Here is a 22,321-nt window from a genome sequence, read left to right on the forward strand (position 1 = left end):
CTTATGCACTACATTTGAAATGTTCATTTTCTTGGACATGTTGAAGAGCAGGCGTTTCCTAAATATTTCCTTTACACTAGAGTTTCACATGCATTGCACGCGATATGATGTAGTTATAATTGAATAAATTTTTATTTTGAAATAACATTTTAGAAAAGGTATTATTCGATTATTAAGTTCTTTTTAATTGAACAACAACGATTAATTATATTCACGTTAATTTTTATTAATTGATATAAAATATAAAAATATAAAAGTTTTTGTTATTTATTACTAAATTGATGTATTTATCATCCAAACAGAATAAGTAATAATTAATTCAAATATTGATAATGCTATGTAATTATTAAAAAATGTCACATGTTATAAAATAACTCATAATAAAATACAAAGTACTAAATAAAATATTTTTTTCTTTAACTTTTATCGTGGTCACCTTTAGGAATGACAACCCTTTACAAAAGACAAAAACATAGGACGTGATTAACATTTGGCACTCTCTCTTAATTTGTTTTCTCTTTCTTCTTGGGTTCCTTTGGAGTTTATTCTCACCCTCTCCCGCTGTGCTGCAGTCTGTGCTGTGAGCACGCAGTTTGTGGGCTGCCATTTTTAGTGCACCTTGTGGTTTTGAACACTTTGTATTTCACGAGTCAACCAGTTTCAAAGTAAAGAAGAGAGAGAGAGAAAGAGAGCGTCACTCTCGCTGCAAGAGCAAGAGCAAGAATGCTCAGAACAATACATAGGCGCTGCCTCCCCACCCCCCTTCTCCACTCTCTGTCATCCCCTCGTCATAAAAAATACCAAGAAAGAAGGCTAACACGAGGACCCTTACCCTTTCTCTCTCATGAAAGAAGACCCAATTGAGGTATGCTTCCACCTCTGGGTCTCTTCCTTCCCCAATCCAAACAAAACTCTCTCAAATCTCACTGGTTTTCTTAGGAAATTCGACCTCTGGATCCTCGCATATCAGAGAGCCCATGCTGATGAAGTGGGTTCATTCCCGCCTCGCAATGCCATCCATTTTTCCACCCTTAAAGACCTTCTTTATCTAAGAAATGCTGTTTTGCACTCACAGTATTTGTTGGGCATGAAAATCCGCTATGTATATATATTCAATCACCTAGGGAGACAGAACTGATGAGACCCATTTCAAGGAGAAGGCTAAAACTGTTGTTGGATTCTAATAAGACCCATGTCAAGATAGTATTGTTCAAGAAGTTTTGCATATGATCTTGGAACCGTTCTTTGAGAACGCACACACTGTTATAAGAGTCATTAAGCCTGATATGATCTGCATTAAAAACTCCTATTAGAACTGTGAATGAAGAAGAAGAAGAAAGGTAGTAGCAAGAAGATATTGGATTAGAATGAGCCAAAACCCGACCATTACTGGTAGTTGTAAGAAGATATTGGATGAGTATGAGCCAAAACCCGACCCTTACTGGTTAAGGACCTTCTTTGGCTATGCGCCAGAGGAGGCAGCCAAGGTAGCTGCATGGGGCCATTGTGGAATTCTTGGCCCATTGATTGCTAATATACGTCTCAATGAATTGGATTTCTGGATGGAAAACAAAATTTCGTGTTATTTTCGACCTTCTTTATAATTCCATTGTGGAATTTTTAAAAATAAAATAAATTGTTTCAAAAAAGTCCAACTCATGTAGTGTCCAAAAACCCTATTAAGACATCAGCCAATCCAATTGGTTTAGAATCGAAAAGTGTTCGATGAGTCAGGGGACTGCATCACCGTCAAACACCATCTTTTAAGATGGGACGCCATAAAGAAAGGCCCAACTAAATTTTCAAGATAGATGGTGTAAAAAATTATTAAGTTAAAATTTTAAAATTTATTTATTTCTTTATATTCATGTTCATGTTTTAGAACATTGGTCCCTAAAAAGTTGGATTCAAAATATCTGTTTGGCATGAATCTTGGAGGGGTAAGGCATATGAATTGGAGAATCAGCTGACTCACCAAAACTTGATCTTTTAAAAATTACAATAAACTAATTGGACACCCATTTATTGAAAGATCGATATCAGTCGAATCGGTGGACAACAAAAATTATTAAAAAAAAATCATGTATAAGCATTTTCATACGGGTGTGGTTTTTATAAGGTTGCAACTTTAAACAATCCAATTAAGGCACACCTCCAAATTTTATTGTACCGTGAAATTTTAGTGAAAATTTTTTTAGGATTATCTCAAAATCTATTTTCATATCTAATTATAAAATTTTAGGCTCCAAATATGGTTAAAGTCAAGTAGATCTATAAGAACAATGATTCCATGCAACCGTTGCATAGTCATATAATGATTTGATACAACCTTTGTATAATAATATGATGCAACAACTTTAAAAAAACGTCGTATGACCTTTTGTTTAATCCAAATTATGAAACATACACGTTTTTTATTCTAATGAACAATTAAAAAAAAATTAAATTGAAAAAACAACCTAGAAAGTATTTTTTTAGCACAATTAACATAGGCTGTTTATTTTGGTGAGATGTTTAGATCTAGGCCTTAAAAGGATTTTTCATTTTCAAAATTTTGGATGGCTTTATTATAATTAGATGAACAATGTTAAAAAAGGAAAAAACGATTCTAAGTTTATAAAGGCTAAGAACTTGAAATTTACAAAATGAATGGTCTAGATTCATTTTTGGATGGGACACATTGTGACCCTATCTAGGGTTCAAATTGAACTTTTTATTTTTTTTTGGGAGGGGGGGGGAGGGGGCGGGTTGATTATTGAGATGAAGAGAGTGTGTGTGCAAAATTTGGAGTCATACAAATACCGCAAATATGATTTTTTAGAAGTGTCGTTGCATTGTACTATGATGCAACCGTTGCATTAGATCATTGCTCGATATATAAACATATGAAAATTGATTGTCTAGATAATGTATTGTAAGATGCGCTATTTTTAAGATTGAAAATCTTTTTTATTTTTATATGTATAGATCTCGATGTCGAAATGATCAATTAGTGGTTTTTTCTTCAACATCAAAACAACCTTTTTCCGATGAATTTTTGAGAGGCATGTGCAACCTTCTACAAACTTTATCATGCTCATGGGGATATTGACCTTCGCGTCCTTATTGAACGACATTATGGACAATATTTAGGACAATCCGCACGGACAAGGGGACTTCATCACCGTGGGTTGAAAAATGGAAGGAGGATGGACCAACCGTACATTCCATTGCTTGCGTTCCGCGTCTCCACCCCTTGCATAACCGTCCATCTCATTGTTTGGACGGTAGTGATCCATCATATGGTTCGCCGAGATCTGATAAACCTAGAGTTTCGGGAAAATTTCGATCATGCGGCGGCGGAACCATTAAATTGTAATCAGAGTGCCCCAGGTTCAGGATGCCTACGCGGGCAAGATTTTTTTCAGAGAGAAAATTAGGGTTTTAGAGAGAGAAAAAGTAGGGTTTTTCTTGGATCCCGATGGATGCTCAGCGAGCGAGGCCTAATCCTCCTCAGGACCCTCCTTTGCCCCCTATGATATTCATTGGTTTCATCGGTTGTTGCTTACTGGCAAGTCAACTGTCTCTCCCCATTTGTCGCAATTGTTTTTTGTTGTATTTTCATGCTGCAATCATGGTTCCTGGCTCCTGCAATAAAATTTATTTTCAATCATATATCTGTTTTTTCAGCTGTGAATTCTAGAAAAGAGGAGACCTTTATTGTAGTGGTTTGCAGTTTGAAATTGATTCAGAGGGTTTGAAGTTTGATAAATTATTAGGAGTTTCCTTTGTATGCTGAAATCGAAAAATTGATCGGGTTTGAAATTCAATTAATTGTTGGAGTTTTATAGGAATTAAGGTGGTGGTAATATTCGGAGTTTTTCTTTTTAATCTGGAAAAATCTTTGGAGAATTAGCAGTGATATAAGTGTGTATCTTTTCCCTTCCACTGTCGAGTGTCATATTTTCTTGATAAAATCGCTCTTTTTTTTTTTCCTGATCTTCTTGGGATTGGTTATATCTGGCACTGTGCGAGCTGTTCCAGTTGCATAACTATGGTTGAGGGAATGAGATTGCATTGAGCAACAAAGATAGAGCAAGAGATGAAGTAAAATAAAGAAAGTTCGTTGGAAGATCATGCGTTACTGGGCTCTCAGATTGACCTCCTTTTCACTAGGTCTAAGCTTTCAGACCACCCCATGAACACTTAGGGTCATTAGGAGGCCCACGTCATGCTCCTACCAGCAACAGTATGGCATTCTCGATGCATTCCCCATGCAGTGACTTCCCGCAATTTTATTAGTAGGACCCCCTTGTTGGGTGTATCACACAAAGCAGTTCTTCACATTTAGGCAAACCGCTGAAGAACAAAAGGTCAATTTGGCCTCCTTTCATTTAGAGCATGAAGCAAGGCATTCAGTATGTACCGAGGGTGATAGTGTTAGGGTCATGCAGTTTAGACAGAGGCTGAGCTGTTTAGGGTCATGAAGTCTGGACTGTGGCGTTGCAGTTTAGGATCATGCTGTATGGATTGAGGCTGAGTAATTTTGGGTCATGCAGTATGGACTGAGGCGGAGCACTTTTGGGTCATACAGTATGGACCGAGGCTGAGCTATTTAGGGTCATGCAGTATGGACCGAGGCTGAGATGTTTAGGGTCATGCAGTTTGGATCGAGGCTAAGCAGTTTAGGGTAATGTAGTGTGGACCGAGTCTAAGCAGTTTAGGGCTATGCAGTGTGGATCGAGGCTGAGCAGTTTAGGGTCATGTAGTATGGACCGAGGCTGAGCGGTATAGGGTAATGCTGTATGGACCGATGTTGAGCAGTTTAGGGTCATGCAGTATGGATCGAGGGTGAGCAGTTTAGGGTCATGCAGTTTTGACCGAGGTAGAGCCGTTTGGGGTCATGCAGTATGGATCGAGTCTTGAGCAGTTTAGGGTGATGAAGTATGGACTGAGGCTGAGCAGTTTAGCGTCATCCAGTATGAACAGAGGCTGAGCAGTTTAGGGTCATGCAGTATGGATGGAGGCTGAGTATTTTAGGGTCATGCAATATGGATCGAGGCTAATACGTTTAGGGACATGCAATATGGAACGAGGTTGAGGAGGTTAGGGTCATGAAGTATGGACTGAGGCTGAGCAGTTTAGGGCCGTATAGTATGGATCGAGGCTGAGCAGTTTCGGGTCATGCAGAATGGACAGAGGCTGAGCAGTTTAGGGTCATGCAATATGGATCAAGGCTGAGTAGAATAGGGTCATGCAGTATGGACCGATGTTGAGTAGTTTAGGGTCATGCAGTATGGCCCGAGGTAGAGCAGTTTAGGGTCATGCAGTATTGACTGAGGCAGAGTAGTTTAGGGTCATGCAGTATGGATCGAGGCAGTGCAATGGTACGAAAGGACAAGTGGCTCTCGTTAATGCTCTCTACACCAGGTTTGGGCTTAGCCAATTTGACTTTCTCACAGGAGCCCTCACTAAGCCACATCTACTGTTCGGGAGTATCCAACTCAATTTGAGAAGTAAGACTGGTGCCTGGCGTTAGTGATGCATTTTTTACTATTTGTTTTATTAGAGGACTTATGGGGGAAATTAGGCATGATGTTGTATGTTTATGCCTAAGACAATGGTGGAGGTCACTGGCTTATCCCAACTTCAAGCCAATGATGTCAAAACAAGGGAAATATGTAAGCCATGACGAAGAAGGAGGTGATCCACCCATCTATGCAGAAGGGAACCCTGACAATTTGTTGCACACTTTAGCAGCGATCAATTTGCTCCAAACCATGCGAGTCCAGAGCTATGGAAAGAAACAACTAGTTACCATACTGAACAATTCATGTAGCAACCACAATTTATCGACCCTAATGTTACAAAGCAAGTTGAACTTTTGTTTATCCCTGTGAAAATTTTGTGTTCATGATAACTAATGGTGGTAAGTTGGTTTATAAGGGTTGTACCCTTGACCATGGCAGGCTACCATTGGAAGCTAGATATGTAGTCTTTATTGTGTTAGGGCTTAGTGGCTTTGGACTCTAGAACCCATTTTATGTAATTGTTTGATTGTGGATGTAGTTTGTTTTGAGGAGTAGCAATATAGGCTGCAATGGTTACAAGCCAGTCGAATGAAGATAATCGGTTGTCATCTCATGGAGAGATTGATTTGCAAAGGGTCTTTGGGAATGGTGCCCCAACCCCTTTCCTAGTCTGTGAAAGAGCAAGAGGTGGAGCAACATGCGGTCTCTCATTGCTCGAGCAACATTTAGATATATTGATGAACTGAATTACCTCCCTAATGCTCCCTATGACCATTCGATTCCTTTGATTCTGGGAACCCGAATAGCTATTCATGCAAAAGGTAGAGATTGAAAAGCTTGTGAAATGAAGGAGCAGGCATCTTATGCCCAAGTGTTAACTCTTATTCTCACCAGTGCTCTTGGTCAGAAACATGGATGATGTGTATGGATTGCATAGCATTGAACTCCATCATGGTCTAGGATAACTTTTCCATACTAGTAATTGATGAATTACCAGATGTGCTCCATGTACTTTTCGAAAGTCAATCTTCAATCCGATACTATTAGGTCAAAGTAAAGAGGATAATGTTCCAAAAGCTGCATTTGATGCTCATGAGGGCCATTATGAGTTCCTATAAATGCCCTTTGGTCCATTGATGGTCCACCATAGTCCCAAAGTTTAATGAATGATGTATCCCGATCATATTTATGAAAATTTGTATTGGTATTTGTGATGGTGTACTCATCTATAATACCGCTTCAAAAGAACACTTTGACCGCTTAGCTTGCACTTTTTGAATATTTTAAATGGAATAAGTTCCACTTCAAGTGCTGCATGTGCTCCTTTAGGCAGCAAGAGGTTGAGTACTCAGGTCGCATTCTGAGCAACAAAGAAGTTTGGGCAGATCCTTGGAAGATTTTGAGTATGGTAATTGGACCATCCTTACAACCTTAAAAAGTTTGCATGGTTTCTTGGGGTTCATTGAATATTACAGGGTTCATTGAATATTGCAATAAGTTTGTCAAGGACACTTGCAAAATCAGCACCCTGCTCACTAATTTACTCAAGAAGAATGCCTTTGTATTGGCATCAAAGGGCAACTGCTAAGGCCAAGTTGGCCTTTAATGTCTTGAAGTGGACGCCTCAGGAACAACATTAGGTATGGTACTCATGTAGGAGGGGTGACCTTTGGCTTTTATAGTATGGTGCTTTTTAGTAAGAACTTGGCACTTTCATCATGTGAGAAGGAAATACCAAATGGTTGCCTTTCTTGATTGGTCGATGATTCCCCATTCATTATGATCATTAGAACCTAAATATTTCATGGAACTAAGAAACTCTTCCTTGGAGCAACAGAAGTGGGTTACAAAACTTATGGGCTACGATTATGAGATAGTATGCAAGGAGAAACCAGGAAATAACATTAAAAAGAAATAGATGAGAGATTAATGGCCTCTCTCAGGATCTGCAAGGGAGTCCTCCCCAAAGATCTTTTCACAATATCAAAGAAAACTCTTTCCTTATCCAATTCGCCATCTCTTTTTGAACCAATAGTTACAAATTTATAGGAGAAGTAAACTTAAAACCTAACTTGTTCCTTGAGAAACCCTAACAAATCCTATCCTTTCGTCTTTAATAAAAAAATAAATTTCCATTTCTATCCCTCAAATCTCTTCAACTAAAAAAGAAAAATAACCTTAACGAAAATTAAAAACCCAATATAACCCCTAAACCTAAATTTTGATCTCTTAAAAAATAATAAAGTAAGAATAACAAAAAAAATTTATTGCATCATGCTCCCAGGACCTTGTTTTTGTTGAATTCATCACATCCTATTAAGGCCGTTCCAATATTGGTGATACACCTGTCATCTGTCTCGATTCTTTTTCTTCTTCAATGAACTCATAACTCAAATACTCGATGTGCAGCTTATAAGGGAACTCTAAGATGTCAATCATAATCTTGATTTCTTTTTAATCTCCTTGTAACTCTAGAAGTTCGATCTTAATATCAAGATTGTGTGGATGTTCCTTAGATTGTGGTTCTTGCATCACAATTTGCTCATTACATATAAGATTGATATCTGGAATTGATCATGGAGGTAGTTTTGTCTCTAAGGTAAAAGTTGGCACCAAATCTATATGATTGCGAGTACCATCTTGTCGAAGAATAGTCTCCTCTAACCGTTGCAAACACTGATTCGCATCACTGATCTCTTCTTGAATTCCTTCTTTGACTCGCTTTATGCCCTTCATGTTCTGCTCCATGGCTTTGTTTATACATTCTATAATCTATGACATTAAATCATTAGTCGTATGAGCATGTTTTGGTGGCATTGTGATGTTGGATCTTCTTGTTCTGATACCAACTGATGTAGGGAAAATTAATAACCAGGAAATACAATAAAAATAAATAAATGAGAGATGATACCATCTCTCAGGATCTATAAGGGAGTCCACCCCAAAGATCTCTTCACAAGATCAAAGAAAACTATTTGGATGGCAGACATTAAGCCATTATGGGTAGATAGTATAGTGGAAGGGGAAGGAGAATGTGGTGACTGATGTTCTCTCATGACATCATGAAAAGGCGGCTCCTCTCCCTAATATGTCAATGTGTCGATCTATTTGGATGGAGAACATTAAGCAATTATGGGCAGCTAATGATACTCTTATACAAGAGCTCCAAAGAGACACAAGGCTTGGCCCAAATATAGTTGGAGGGATGAGCTGCTGTATTACAAGGGCAGAAAAGTGTTGGCACCTAATTCTTCGGCCTATAAAAACACATTGTTGGAGGGGCTCCCCTTTACGGTCTTTTCGAGAATCCTCAAAACAATCTATAGAACTTTTATTGGAAAGGGATCAAACAAGACACGAAGAAATTTGTGGCTGAATGTGATGTGTGCCAGAGGTAAATGGGGAGACTGTAGGGTGACATGGAATATTACACCCCTCCAGATTCCACCACAAACTTGGTGATATCTCAATGGACTTTATTGAAGGTTCCGGTTGCCATTGGAAGACTATTACGTTTGTCATTATCGACAGGTACAGCAAGTATGCGCACATCTATTCCTTCACAGACCCTTTTGCAACTGCTGCAGTAGCCTAAGTGGTCCTTGACTATGTATTCAAGTTACATGGGATGCCTATGACCATTTTAAGTGATCATGACTCTGTTTTTATGAGCATTTTTTGGCATTAATTATTCCTGTTTGAAGGGACACAACTGTACACAAGTTCGGCATACCATCCTCAAATTGATGGCCAAACCAAGGTGGTCAATAAGTGCTTGGAGACTTCTCTGGGGTGTTTCACTTCATACCAACCCAAACATAGGGTTTTTTTGGCCTTAATAGGCTAAGTGGTGGTGCAATATTACTTACCACCTCTCCACAAAAATGACTCCCTATTCGGTGGTATATAGACAATTGTAACCCATAGTTACATCCTATATTCGGGGTACAGCCAGCATCCAGGCAGTTGACTCAGGATTGTGGAACTGTGACCATATCTGACAAGTTTTGAAAGAAACCTTACACGAAGCCCAGAATTATATGAAGCAACAAGCTGATTAAAAATGGGTGGAGAGGCAATTCCAAATAGGTGACAACGGTAATTTGTGGGCCAAAGCAGCCTGCTCTGAAGTTTTTCAGCTCTTACACGCATAACAAGATGGCTTATGAGCTCGACTTGCCAGAATCATCAAAGATTCACCCAACATTCTGTTTATGATTCCTTGAAGTGTGGTTGCAGCGAGGATGACTATCCAAATTAACCTTTCCCGGCACTTAGAAGATTGAATGCTGATTTTGGAGCCCTTAGCTATACTAGACCCTAGAGCGTACTAGTACCAAAACAAAAGCATTTACATAAGTTTGCTGCATTTAAAGGGCATGGAATTCAATTGAAGTGGTGTTGAGCTGGTTCTTCATAGTTATGTGTTATTTGTAGAAGAAATGTCTTATAGGTTTACATTTTAAGGTTTATGGTTCAAATTTCTGATCAATGTTCATAAAACTGATTCAGGCGCCCAGGTACAACATGCCCTCACCAAAATAAAACACCCCCCCTCCCCACCACCCCAAACATAAAAAACGTGGGAGTTCTTAGGGCTTGGTTTAAAGCCTTAGGGAGCTTTTAGGGAAATTTTCGAGCCCCAAACTTCTCGTTATCATGAAATAGACGAAAACATAATAGTACAACAATACAATACTACAATAAGTAGAATCACATAACATATTTACGGCTGAGACAAGCATACAAGTCTCAAAGAGATTGTAACTTGTAAGACATTAAAATGTTTGAAATCCTAAATTTCACTGTAGGAAACTAGAAGTTTATACCAGAAACGAATCAACGCTACAGTCATACACAAGTCAACAAGGAAAAATCAAAAAACAAATACATCAAGTCATCATTCATCAACCAAACAACTCTATGGCATCAGCGGCGTCACCACGCAGGGTGTTCAAGTGGATCATGAGGAGCATCTGATGATGATGTTGCCATGCCATCATCATCAAAGTCATCGCTTTCCTCAACATATTGAGCATCATCCCTCGTTTCCTTTGAATCTACTTCTTCCTCTTCATCATCCTCTCTTAATGTCAATGCCCTCTTCCTCTTCTTCGTCACTGCCTTCTCCTTCCCCTTCCCCTTCCCCTTCCCCTTCCTTTGGCTCTGACTCCGAGTTTGAGCTCGAGTGGTACGCACAAGGGGCATTGCTGTCCCAGCAACCTCATGAACTTGGCCCCCAGGTCAAGCCAGCGTTTTATAAAGTGGACCGCCCACTGCCTGGGTGGCCGCCGAGGCGGTCCAGAAGGCTTGGGCACATGGCTCAAGCCTAGGCGGCCAAATTAGGTAGATATCCCTGGGCGTCCGCCTAGGCACCCGGGAACCCTCCTAGGCGCCTGCTTGAACCAGCTTAGGCAGCCGCCCAGGGCCTGAGCCCTGCCTAGGGGCGGAAATTCCCCTCGTCGAAGGTATTTTTGGGTCATTTTTTAATACTAAAGGTGCAAAATTGTGGGTTTTAGGTTCATGTGAAACCTAAACCTATTAGAGCCTGTTTTAGAGAGAGAAAACCAAAAAAAAAAAAATTCTACTAGGCCACTCAGGTTCTGGGCGCCCGCTTAAGCGCTGGGCGGCTTGGGCCCCTTCGACCACCTAGATGTCGCCTAGCGCTTTTTGAAACATTGGGTCAAGCCCTCTCCAAGGAAAAGTTCATCATCACTGACATGGACCATCCACTCGCATGTGTCATCAATATGAAAAGTTTTAATTGCCTCCCTTTGATTGTGCTTTAGCTGATGATGGCACTCTTGCGACTTCTGATTATACCGAACAAAGACTAGGTCATTCAGTCGTTTTTGTCATTCAGTCGTTTTTGCTCTAGTCTGTTCCTCTTCTTTGTATGCACCTAATAGAAAAAAAACTTACTTTGTTACTAACTTACTAAGTACTGACTAGTCTACTACTAAGTATGTATGACATTAACTTAATAAGTAATATTACGATCTCAAATGTTCTAAAGTTGCGCTCACATCCAGAAGAGTTGCAAGTCAAATTTAGTATTTTCATGGCCATCTGCCTCAAATGAGGGGTGCTTCCACCATGGCCCATCCACCGTGCACCAAATTCATATAAATTTAAAATTGTGAATTTAGTAATTTAGTAAATTAGGTATTTGGCCATCTGGTTAATTGAAGTTAAATACTCAAATTATAAAATCAAATTGAAGAAGTTCTAAACTTACCAGGAGAGATCTTGGACCTTTGCTTGATTGCCACCTCCTTACCTAGAGATCCAATAACGAGCTTATACAAATCTAACTCCATCATTGCCTTATCCTGCACGTCATGATCAGGGTTGAGCTTCACATTGCATTGGTTGAAAGCATCCATGAACTCAGTCCTACTATGTACTTTAGCATCGGTGTAAAAGTGAGTAGGGTTATGGTAGTGTCCTGCTAAGTGTCGGGGCCTCTCGAGCTGGGAGTTCCATTTGTCTTCAATAATCTTCAAAAACGTCTTGTACCTCTTTTCATCCCCCAAACATCGCTTGATTTCTTCCTTCGCATCTTGCATGGCTTTATAGAGTGCCCCATAGCAGGTTTCTTCTGAGCATCAAAAACTTGAGAACCTTGATCAAAGGGTGAAAGACTAACAAGGCATAATGGACATGGTTCCAAAATCTTGAGTCTATGATAATATCCATAACAACTCTTCCTTCAGCTTTCTTGCACCACTTGGCCTTTGTCCAATCCCCAGACACAAACATGGACCTCAATTTGGCCTTCTGCTAATATAAAGATTGCAAGGACAAGTACGAGGTGGCAAATCTAGTCACCTTAGGCCTCACCAAAACTTTGTCGTCAGTAAACTTTCTCATCGTGGCTAAGACCTGACCAACATAGAGTTCCGTAAGTTAAGTAAATTGCCCTTAATAAATCAATGCATTAAAAATACTCAAAATAAGTAACTAGTAACCAAAGAAACTAGTATAGTACTAAAATGTATATCTGAATGTGACTGTACAAATAAACTGTGACTTTCTTTGCCATTTCGATGGTTGTCCTGAACGTCTTCCTCTTATCTATGGCCTTAAGCATGAGATCTATGTAATGTGTTGCACAAGGGGACCAGAAAATACGAGGCCTCTTATCCATCAATAATCTAGCAGCCGCCATATTAGTAGAATCATATTGGTCACAATTTACACCACTTTATCCTCCCATATCTCCTCTATACACTGGTCCACTAAATTAAAAATGAACTGTGCCTTATGGGACTTGTCTGAAGCATCAATAGACTTCTTGAACATTGTCCCTAATGGACAATTCACCATGAAATTCGTGATGCTTCTGTGCCTCTCATCACTCTAGCCATCGGTCATTACTGTGCAACCATATACACCCCACGCATTACTATGGGTCTTCAAGTAGTTGTTCGTTAGCTCCACTTCTTTCCTGAGTACTGGCCCTTTGAGCTCATAAGCAGTTTGAGGCCTCAACCCTGGCCCACTGCTTCCAACATAACCTGGAAGCTGCTCAAGTTAGCGACATTAAAAGAAATGCTTGGAACATCCACCTCCCCAGAAATTGGATGACTCTTTCTCTTTGATCCTTCTTCATATGCGTCTCTAAGCTTGTCTGACCCCTTTCTTGTGGTAGTACCTCAGGATCAGGGTGAGGTAAGAAAGCATCCATCGTCCCTCATGTTCTAGGCCTACTAGAAGAATCAACCTCAGTGTCGATGTCTTCTTCCTCACTTCGATCTCCACTTATATTTACAGCCCCTACAAGTTGATCTCGTGTTAATCTCACCTCATTTGTTTGGCTTTCATCACCTCCACAAGGTCTTTAGCATTTCTCTCTTGACCTCAGCAGGCACTAGAGTGTATGACACCACATCCCCTTTAATGCCGTCTAAATGCTTCTTCAATATGTTGATACCGGCATTATAACATTTTTTGCAAAACTTGTTCTCGATCCTATTCTTGTCAAGAGGATTTGGACAAGTTCTATACTTCCAACCTGGATCAGTTGGCCTACTTGATGCATTAGAAGCCATTATCCTCAATGAATAATAATTGATCGAGTATCAATCAATGTGATTTAGAATCAATCACCTAATCAACAAACCTGTAAAATACATAAGATTAAATAATTAAGTCACTAACTATTACTTTACAATGAGACTTAAATGAATAAGTGAATATATAAGACATTTTAAGACTTTAGTTTCATTTTCACATAAGAATTAACCCATTAAGATATCACATAATCAATTATTTATCAAATAAACTAAAAAAAAAAAAATAGAATATCAAAATAAGACACATTCTACAAAAAATGAATCAATTATTCATAAAAGAATACAATATATGCTCAATTTCATCGTCCAAGTGAGAAAACAAATCTATAAATTACCAAAAAAATCAATCTTTTAACTACAAACACGTAAATATATCGTAAAAGAAAAAAAAAGTGAAAGAAAAAACACATGATTCATAACATAATATGTTGCAGCAAAATAACATCAAGACCCTCTTTCAAATATGATGACACTTTAAAAATATCAAAACCAAATCGATGTTGGTGTCTATTGGGTCGCCAAAAGTTCTCATAATCAACTACTAGAAGTTCCAAATCCACCCACGAACTATGGCATTCGTTTTGGGAAGAAATCGAAAAATAAAAAATTTATCGATCTTTTGATAAATCACAAAAGAGTGGTTTTTGAGGAATTTTTCTCACCCTAAAGGCCATGGATTTTCTATTGGGGGTTTAGAATACCCCTAAAACCCTTTTCCCCCCTTTTTAGGGGGGAAAAATTACTTTTTTATCCTCACCAAGGGTTTTTTTCTACCCGCTCGAAAGTTGTCATGGGGCGGCGCCTAGGCAGCACCTTGACCACCTAGGCGGGCACCCAAAAGCAGGGCGCATAATGTCCCCGCCTAGATTGCGCCTAGGCATTTCTAAAATTTTTTCGCCTAGGCAGTCGGGCGGTCAAATTTTTGAACATTGTTTCTGATGTTTGGTGGCTGATGAACTGTTTGTGTATTACAAATGATCATGGTATTAGATCGGTAGGAAGAATTGTTTGATTATGTTATTCATCCTATGTCATCCTTTTCTAATGCCTTTTATCCATTTGATGCTATTTTAGTGGCTTTTATCTGCATAAATTACAAGAACTCTCATATTAATGCTAGAATCATGGTTTAGATTGGTTGATCTGTGTTGGTTTCATTTTTTTTTGTTTTTTTGTTGAAGTAGCTATTTTCTTGTTTTTCTTTAAGAATATGGCTTTTATCTGCATAAATTACAAGAACTCTCATATTAAATGCTAAAATCATGGTTTAGATTGGTTGATCTGTGTTAGTTTCATTTTATTTGTATATTTTTTTTTTGTAGTCATTTTCTTGTTTTGCTTTAAGAGTAATGGTTTTGAATTAATGGCTTTATTTTCCTTTTATCAGTGTTAAAAACGCACCCGAGTTGAGTCGGGCTCATGCTGGTTACTGGGCTCGGCAGGTTGTCAAGCTCAGAATAGGGTACTTAAAGGTACCTTGTACAGTAATTGGGTGAGTATTTTGCAAATTTGCTTGAGTAGAACACTCAGGCTGACTCGCTCGAGTTTGTGTGGTACTTAGGCAAGTCTCTAAAGTTCTCTCTTGAGTACTGTACAAGTTGCACGAAAGACTGGGGGGAAGGGGGGGGGGGGTTGGGGAGGTGGGGGTGGGTATTAGATAGATTAGATTTGAGAAAATCAAATTCGATAGATTTTTTAGATTGAAAAATTTGGTCAAGTTTTTGCCCAATTTCAAAAGATTGCAATTTCATTTTAACCGATGGTCAATTTTTGATGAAATTTGATCCCTAAGCCTATTTTGTGTTCTTGATGTGATCATGGGCTTGGATTTCACAAAGAAAATCAAAAGAATTGGGATTTGGGAGATTTGAAATTCAGATTTATTGTTGATTTGAATTTTTAAGCTTTCAAATCTTCTAGATCCAAATCCAAAAATGGTTTGGGGGTTTTGATTTGCACCGAGTGCGAAGATTGGTTGGTCAACATCAAAATTTTGGGTTAAATTCATTTCTTTTTCAATTTAAATTCATATGTTTAACATTTTTCTTAATAATTTTAACATACATATTATTGATTAATGTATATGACTATTTACTGTTTTATTTTTTAACAATTTCTTATGATTTTTTATTTTTCTTATTTTTCTCATACTTTTGTTTTTTTTATTGTTTTTCCGGCCAATTGCATCAATTTCACATATATCATTTAAGGAAAAAGTTTATATAGAGCCGAGGCTCTAAACAATCAAATTAGAGTCCACCTCAAAAATTTCACTAGAAGAGATTGTTTTGATGCCCAAATATCCCCAAATTGATCATCTCGACATCAAGTTGCATGGACATGAGAAAAAAATGGATTTCAAGTTTTGGAAATAGTGCATCTTGTAATGCATTTTGGACCATCGATTTTCAAGATTTTCAAGTTTTCATAGATCTACTCGGTCTACACTGTTTTTGAAGCTTTAAGTTGTTATAATTAAAGATGAAAATATATTTTAAGGCTATCACAAAGATTTACAATAATAAAAACAAATTTCTCGACACTATTTGAAGGTGCACTTTACTTTGATTGATTAGAGCCTAGGATCTATACAAACCATGCCCTTTATTTAATGAAACAATCTTCAAAAAAGTATGTTAGGGTCATTTCTTTGATCCCAAATTTTAGATTTATGCTCTTTTTATTCTAATGAATAATCACAAAAAACCAAAATTTGGAAATACACTATAGAAAATATTTTTTATTCCATTTAATATAGGTCGTCTATTATGGTGAGATGCTTAGATCTAGGCCTCAGAAGGATTTCTTTTTTCCTTTCCAAATTTTTATATAGCTCTATTATAATTAGATTAGCAATGTTCAATAAAGAAAAAATGATTTTGAATTTGTGAAGGCTTAGATCTAGAAATTCACCAAATGAGGTCTAGTTCCATTGTTGGGGGAGACTCATTTTGACCAAATCTAGGGGAGCAAATTGAATTTTTTTATTTTGTTTTGGGGATTGATAATTGGGATGAAGAGTGTATGTGCAAAATTTGGGTTCATAAAAATACTACAAACATCGTTTTCTGGGGTCAAAGGTTAGCCTGCTAGCTGACAGCTACAGTAAACGTCAACGACTCAGATTCAAACTGGGCCGATCTAATGCTCACGATTGTATTTCTTATTTGAATTTGAATGTTTTTTTTACAAATCCAATTCATTTGAAAATTTGAACATCTACTCTTGAAAAATAGGCAAACCTACTTTCAGGGGTATTTTGGTTAATTTATTTTTTATAAATTATTTTTTAATATTTTATTAGGTGATGCTCTAAATTTTAAGTGATTTGAATTTATAGAAAAATTAAAATTTAAATACGGAATATTTTCGTGACCATCGGATCAGCCTAGATTCAATCTGGGCCATTGGGCTTCTACTCTCCCAACATCTAGTGGGCTAACATAATATATATATATATATGTATATATATTATTTAAAATTGTTTGTAAATTTTTACTGATTTCTATGATTTTCAGGGAAGTTTTCGGAAATTTTTCCAAATTTGAGGCATTTTTTTGCCTTTTAATTGGCTCCAACATGACTCAGGAGATTCTGAGCTGAGTTAATTGGGTTAGGCAGGTGCTGCTCAAGTAATGTGGTAGAACTTTGGATTATGTTGCCAAAAGAAAGAAAAATCCCCATAAGAAGGGAAATATATCAGACCTTATAGTTTTCTTTTGTGAAAGTACATTATCCAGTCATCTAAATGAATGAACATGTAAAGAGTAGAATTTCTTCATGAATGTGTGTTTCCTTGATTATTCTGGATCTCAGGGGGCACTGTAGTTGATTTTGTAGCAATATAAAGTTGTTAATCTTACTATAGTTCTCAATAACTACCATTTTTCTCTTTAATGTGATCATATGCACATCTGATGATGATGGTGATATCCATCTGAACCATTTAAGTTACATTGTTTTACCAAATTTACTGGTGGATGAAACATAAATAGCTGGAAAATCTAAAGCATTCTGTAATTCAGGGTCTATTTCTTTGGTTTCGTTAGTTTTTCCTTTGATTTATGTCTTGCATAAGATCTATTCCTCATTTTGGATGATTATTTTTAGTATTTTTTGTGGATATGTAAACTTCGGTAATGTAAATAATAAGTTTACTAGGAAGGTGAACCACTCTAAAATCCCTGTTTTGGTATAAGTATCTAGCCTAAGCTTCAGCTCATTGGGAGGTCTACTGTTTTGACCTGCATAACATTATATAGCCATACTCTCTTTTATTTTTCGTTTCGTTTTTTATAATTTAAGGAACACCAGTATTTTATCATGGCCAGTTACCTGGTTGCAGGTGCTAATGCTTTAGGAAGTTCAATGATTTTGCCACGACGATTATAATGCCATAGTAGTTGGTCTCTATGCCAAAGACTTTCAACTCAATTCATGGCTAGATGTTGTGTATTTTTGTCTGATGTTGCTTGAGGATACTTACAGTCAACTACCAATGGGAGACTGCTTTCTTTACTACCCTATTATTTCAGAGGCTGCTTTCTTAAGTACCCATTATTTTGTGGAAAACTGACACAGATTTCGACGCTTAAAACTAGTGCAAAAGTGAAATATAAGACTGTACAATGTTTGCAGTGAGATTGTATGCCTTACATTATTTTTGAAATCTTAGTTTTCATCTCTGAGCTCTTTCTTGGTAACGGTAGTGCGGTCCAGATTTGATTGAAAGCATATGTTCGAACAAAGCAATGGATATTGAATGGATTGCCCTTCATTTTTGGAGAACTTTCCATTTTGTGGCAATCATTCGTTGTCATATTTTGGCCAATAAGCAACATTCTTGTCCAATAAGATTATTAGTCATGCGACATTGTTCCCTAAAAGGCAAACTCTTGGATTGCATTCTTTATGCTCGAGTTCGAGGAGGGTTGTTAGTATTGTACAAGCCCCTCGGGTTATTTCATCTGTTTATTCATTTGGTAACTTTTTGTATCTAATCGTATCTTGTTTTTTGCCACTAGGGGTAGTGTGTTTTGTAAGCACTTACTAGTGATTTGTTTGTGAAATTGTGCTAAGGAGCTAAAGTATGCTGTAGTTCCATACTCCATTGAGTTCACCACATTCGAATAAAATGATGAATGGTGATGGAGTCAGAGTGGGAGCCAACAAGACAGGACATGATCTGCAATGATAGGCCCCATTCTATTTTCCATCACTTTCCATCATTTCAATTGCTGGTGATGACTCCTGGGGAATAAAATTTTCCATAGTCTATTGGATTATTTTACGGTTCTTGTAAGAGATTTTCTAGCCAATTGATATTGAAAATTATTCTGCATGCAAGTTCCATTTAATACTAGACCGAACCTTTCAGGTATTACTTTGCGAACTTAAGGTGCATTAGATGCCACCCCAAACCACTGTTTGAGGGTGCTTTGGCCATTAGTTTGTTTGTAAAATTTGAAACTTAAATATGTGGCATATGTCAATGCCTATGCTAACAAAAAGTCCACTTACAAATAGCAGACCAGACCAAAATTCCCAAAACGAAGAGGTCCTCCACCCCACCTCCCCCACCTCCACAAAAAAAAAAAAAAAAAAAACGGCGCCACACAACCCCATTTTTTTTCCTTCTCCAAACCCTCTCGTGTTCACACAACACAAACCCACAAAACCTCTCTAGAACACTGCAACCATTTCCACTCATGAATCCTACCTCCCCCAAGAGGAAAACACCATCCATTGCAGCAAATCCCAGAGCTTAACCACAAACCTCTTCAATGGCTCAAAGCAGAGGAAGAAGAAGAACAAGAAAAATAAGAAGAATAACTCCCCTCTTCCCTCTCTCTCTCTCTCTCTCTCTCTCTCTCTCTCTCTCTCTCATATTCAACCAAAAGACAAGCAACTCATTGGTGTCTTTTCTTTATAACTCCAAATCCACCATTAATTTGCAGTAAATTCTTAGTTAATTAAACTGCAATGTTGCGCAAAGCCACTAAAAAAGGATGCAAGCATTGAAGGCAGAGAAAGAACCACAATCTACCATTAATTTTCAGATGCAGGAGCATTGAAGGGGGGAGGGAGGGGGGAGTGTGTGGAGGCGGGTGGGATGGTGGGGGGAGTTAGTGGAGGCGAGTGGAGGGAGGGAGGAGAACTTTTTAGAAAGGGGTACGGTGGTATATATCAATCCAAAAAGAAAAATAATCACTCCGAAAGAAAGACATGTTGCGATCCTCTTCCTCATTATGCTCTCTCCAACCAACCGCAAGCATGCAACTCAATCAGAAATCATCTGTCCTATTTACCCAATTGTTCATTTTCATCAATTCCTATGCTAGAACTCCAATTCTTGATTCTCAGAGCATCAAATATTGTTGGTTCCATGGTTTTAGGGAGAGAAGGGCATCTTAGAGAGAGACAGATTTTAGAGAGAGCGGGGGAGGTTGTGCAAAGAGAGACGAACGCTTTAGAGAGAGACAAGTTTCAGAGAAAGAGGAGGTTGAAGAGAGAATAATTTCATCAATTTTCAAAATTTCCGTGAATTTTGGTGAGCAAAAATGCAGCCAAACTACCCTTATGCATAGATTGATTTTAATGCAGTTTGCTGAAATCTAGCTAATGTCTATCTATTTTTTTAAAACAAATGCAATTTTGTTTTTATTTACAGGCAAGAAGGGGTTATGAAGGAAGTTGTGTGCATTTTCTTATTGACCCAGAGTTCTATTACTGAGGTTCTAATAATTACTTTCTTATAGAATTGTGACGTCTATGTCATGAATCACTTATATGATGATCTCTTGCTATGAGCTTGAAATTTGTGTGATCTTTAGGTACTCTTTTCGGGTTTATATGCAAACCCCAATGGCTACATTTTACATCAAGTTCCTGAAGGCCATGTTGGTGCATATTGGAGAGGAGGTGCACTTTTGAAAACAATAACTAGTCCAGGTACATGTTTATGTTGCTTTGCTCTTGAAATCAAAGAGTGTTTGTGGTCTTTTGGTGCATCAAATAAACTGGGAGGTTATAAATGCTTAATCCAAGGCTTTGTTTGTTTTTTCATTTAAATTTTATTTGACTGCTTTTTCCATTTGAATATTTTAGGATTTCATTTGAAGGTACCTTTCATAACCCAGTTTGAGCCCATCCAGGTCACCATTCAAACAGATCAGGTATGTGTTTTGGTCACTTACATGCATCATAATTGACATTCAATTCCTATGTATATTGAAATTGTTACTTTTCTTGCAATTCCCATCTAGACTTGCTCCTATTTGCTGTCGTCCCTCCCCTAAGGTTTCCTTTGTGAACACAAATTATGATAGGATCATCTATTTTAGCAAGGGATATACTATTTTAGTGATAGCTTTTGATGGGACTTATTATTCAATGATAGATAGGTTCATCTGCTATTCCTCTCTTGTTGTTAATGGGCCTCTCAATTTTGGAGAGTCCTATGACAATAATTTTTTATCATCTCCATTTGCAGTTACTTCGTTATAACTTATTTATATGAAAATTATATTTTATCATTTTGCTTATAGTTTCTCTAATGCTTTAGATTATTTTATATACTCTTATGCAGTGGATGGTCATCTAGTTGGTTATAACGTATTTGCACTTCGTAATTAGCAATAAAGGATTTATCATATCCATGAAGAATAAAGAATTTTGTGCAAGATAAAACAAAATTATAATGCATGAAAAGGAAAGACAAACAACAAAAGTATAGCTATTAGATTACCAATGGTGCAATTTATAGTGAAAACATTGTGATTATTTGCATAGCGAGGGCTCTGGTGATAATGCCATTCACAATCTAATAATAATCATCTGTTTTTTCTTCATGTTGTTATTCAGTTGTTTTGTTGTATATGATCTGAACATGGTTCTGACTTTTCATTTGTTTTGGTAGCTGTAAAATTAACCAAGAAATACGACCTATCCAAGAAACCACTGAGTATTGAATGTCCCATGAAATTATCAGCTATTTTACAAATAGTTCTAAAACTAGTGGAAAATTCTGTAAATTTTCAAAGTGTTGGCTATGTTGTAAGAAATTTTCAATTAATTTCAATTACATGGTCGCACATATGTAGTTTCTCCTTAAATGTACAGTACTGCTATGTATTTATGGATTAAGTTTTCATTTGTAAGAAAATGTATGGATAATTTCTTTTTGGCAACAGGTGAAGGATATCCCATGTGGTACTAAAGGCGGAGTTATGATCAGCTTTGAGAAGATTGAGGTGTGTCCGGACTAGAGACAGCTTGATCTTTTAATCTTTTTTATTCTACTTTAAAATTTACTTACATTGTTGTTTGAGATTCAATTTTTTTTGTTTACTTTCCTACTACATTGATATGTGCAACATCTATCCTCCATCTTGATAAATGCCATAAATCTAGTTACACTGCTTATACAGGTTGTTAATCGTCTAAAGAAGGAATATGTCTATGAGACATTGCTTAACTACGGTGTAAAATATGACAAGACATGGATCTATGATAAAATACACCATGAGATCAATCAGTTTTGCAGTGCTCACACACTGCAGCAAGTCTACATTGATATGTTCGACCAGGTGAAATTCTCATAGGGAGCCCTTTATTTTTGCTACATGAAAGTGTGGGAAGAATACGATAACCCTTTTCAGAACCCATGGTCTATTGGATCCGATACTGTGCTATGAAATGATGGATACTGATGGAGAGAGGGTGTGGGACCTT

General features: G+C 37.5%; 1 protein-coding gene across 4 annotated transcripts in view; it reads left to right on the plus strand.

Annotated features, from left to right (window-relative positions):
- Positions 1 to 3,369: 3,369 nt before the first annotated feature.
- LOC18428036 (SPFH/Band 7/PHB domain-containing membrane-associated protein family) overlaps positions 3,370 to 22,321 on the plus strand; it is a 28,244-nt gene continuing 9,292 nt past the window's right edge. The window contains exons 1-6 of one of the 4 annotated variants that reach the window (XM_020663522.2): positions 3,370 to 3,550; positions 20,259 to 20,322; positions 20,422 to 20,539; positions 20,696 to 20,763; positions 21,781 to 21,840; positions 22,018 to 22,176. In XM_020663522.2, coding sequence (XP_020519181.1) covers positions 20,272 to 20,322; positions 20,422 to 20,539; positions 20,696 to 20,763; positions 21,781 to 21,840; positions 22,018 to 22,176 — 456 coding nt within the window. In that variant the 5' untranslated portion in view covers positions 3,370 to 3,550; positions 20,259 to 20,271. Of the gene's footprint in view, positions 3,551 to 14,935; positions 15,081 to 19,983; positions 20,139 to 20,258; positions 20,323 to 20,421; positions 20,540 to 20,695; positions 20,764 to 21,780; positions 21,841 to 22,017; positions 22,177 to 22,321 lie in introns of those variants that run through there. The other 3 variants (XM_020663523.2, XM_088850287.1, XM_011622809.3) reach the window with 3 other exon arrangements.

This window comes from Amborella trichopoda, chromosome 10 (assembly GCF_054954075.1).
Source record: "Amborella trichopoda isolate Santa Cruz 75 chromosome 10, AtrichopodaSantaCruz75HAP2 v2.0, whole genome shotgun sequence".
In the NCBI taxonomy this organism is placed as follows: Eukaryota; Viridiplantae; Streptophyta; class Magnoliopsida; order Amborellales; family Amborellaceae; genus Amborella; species Amborella trichopoda.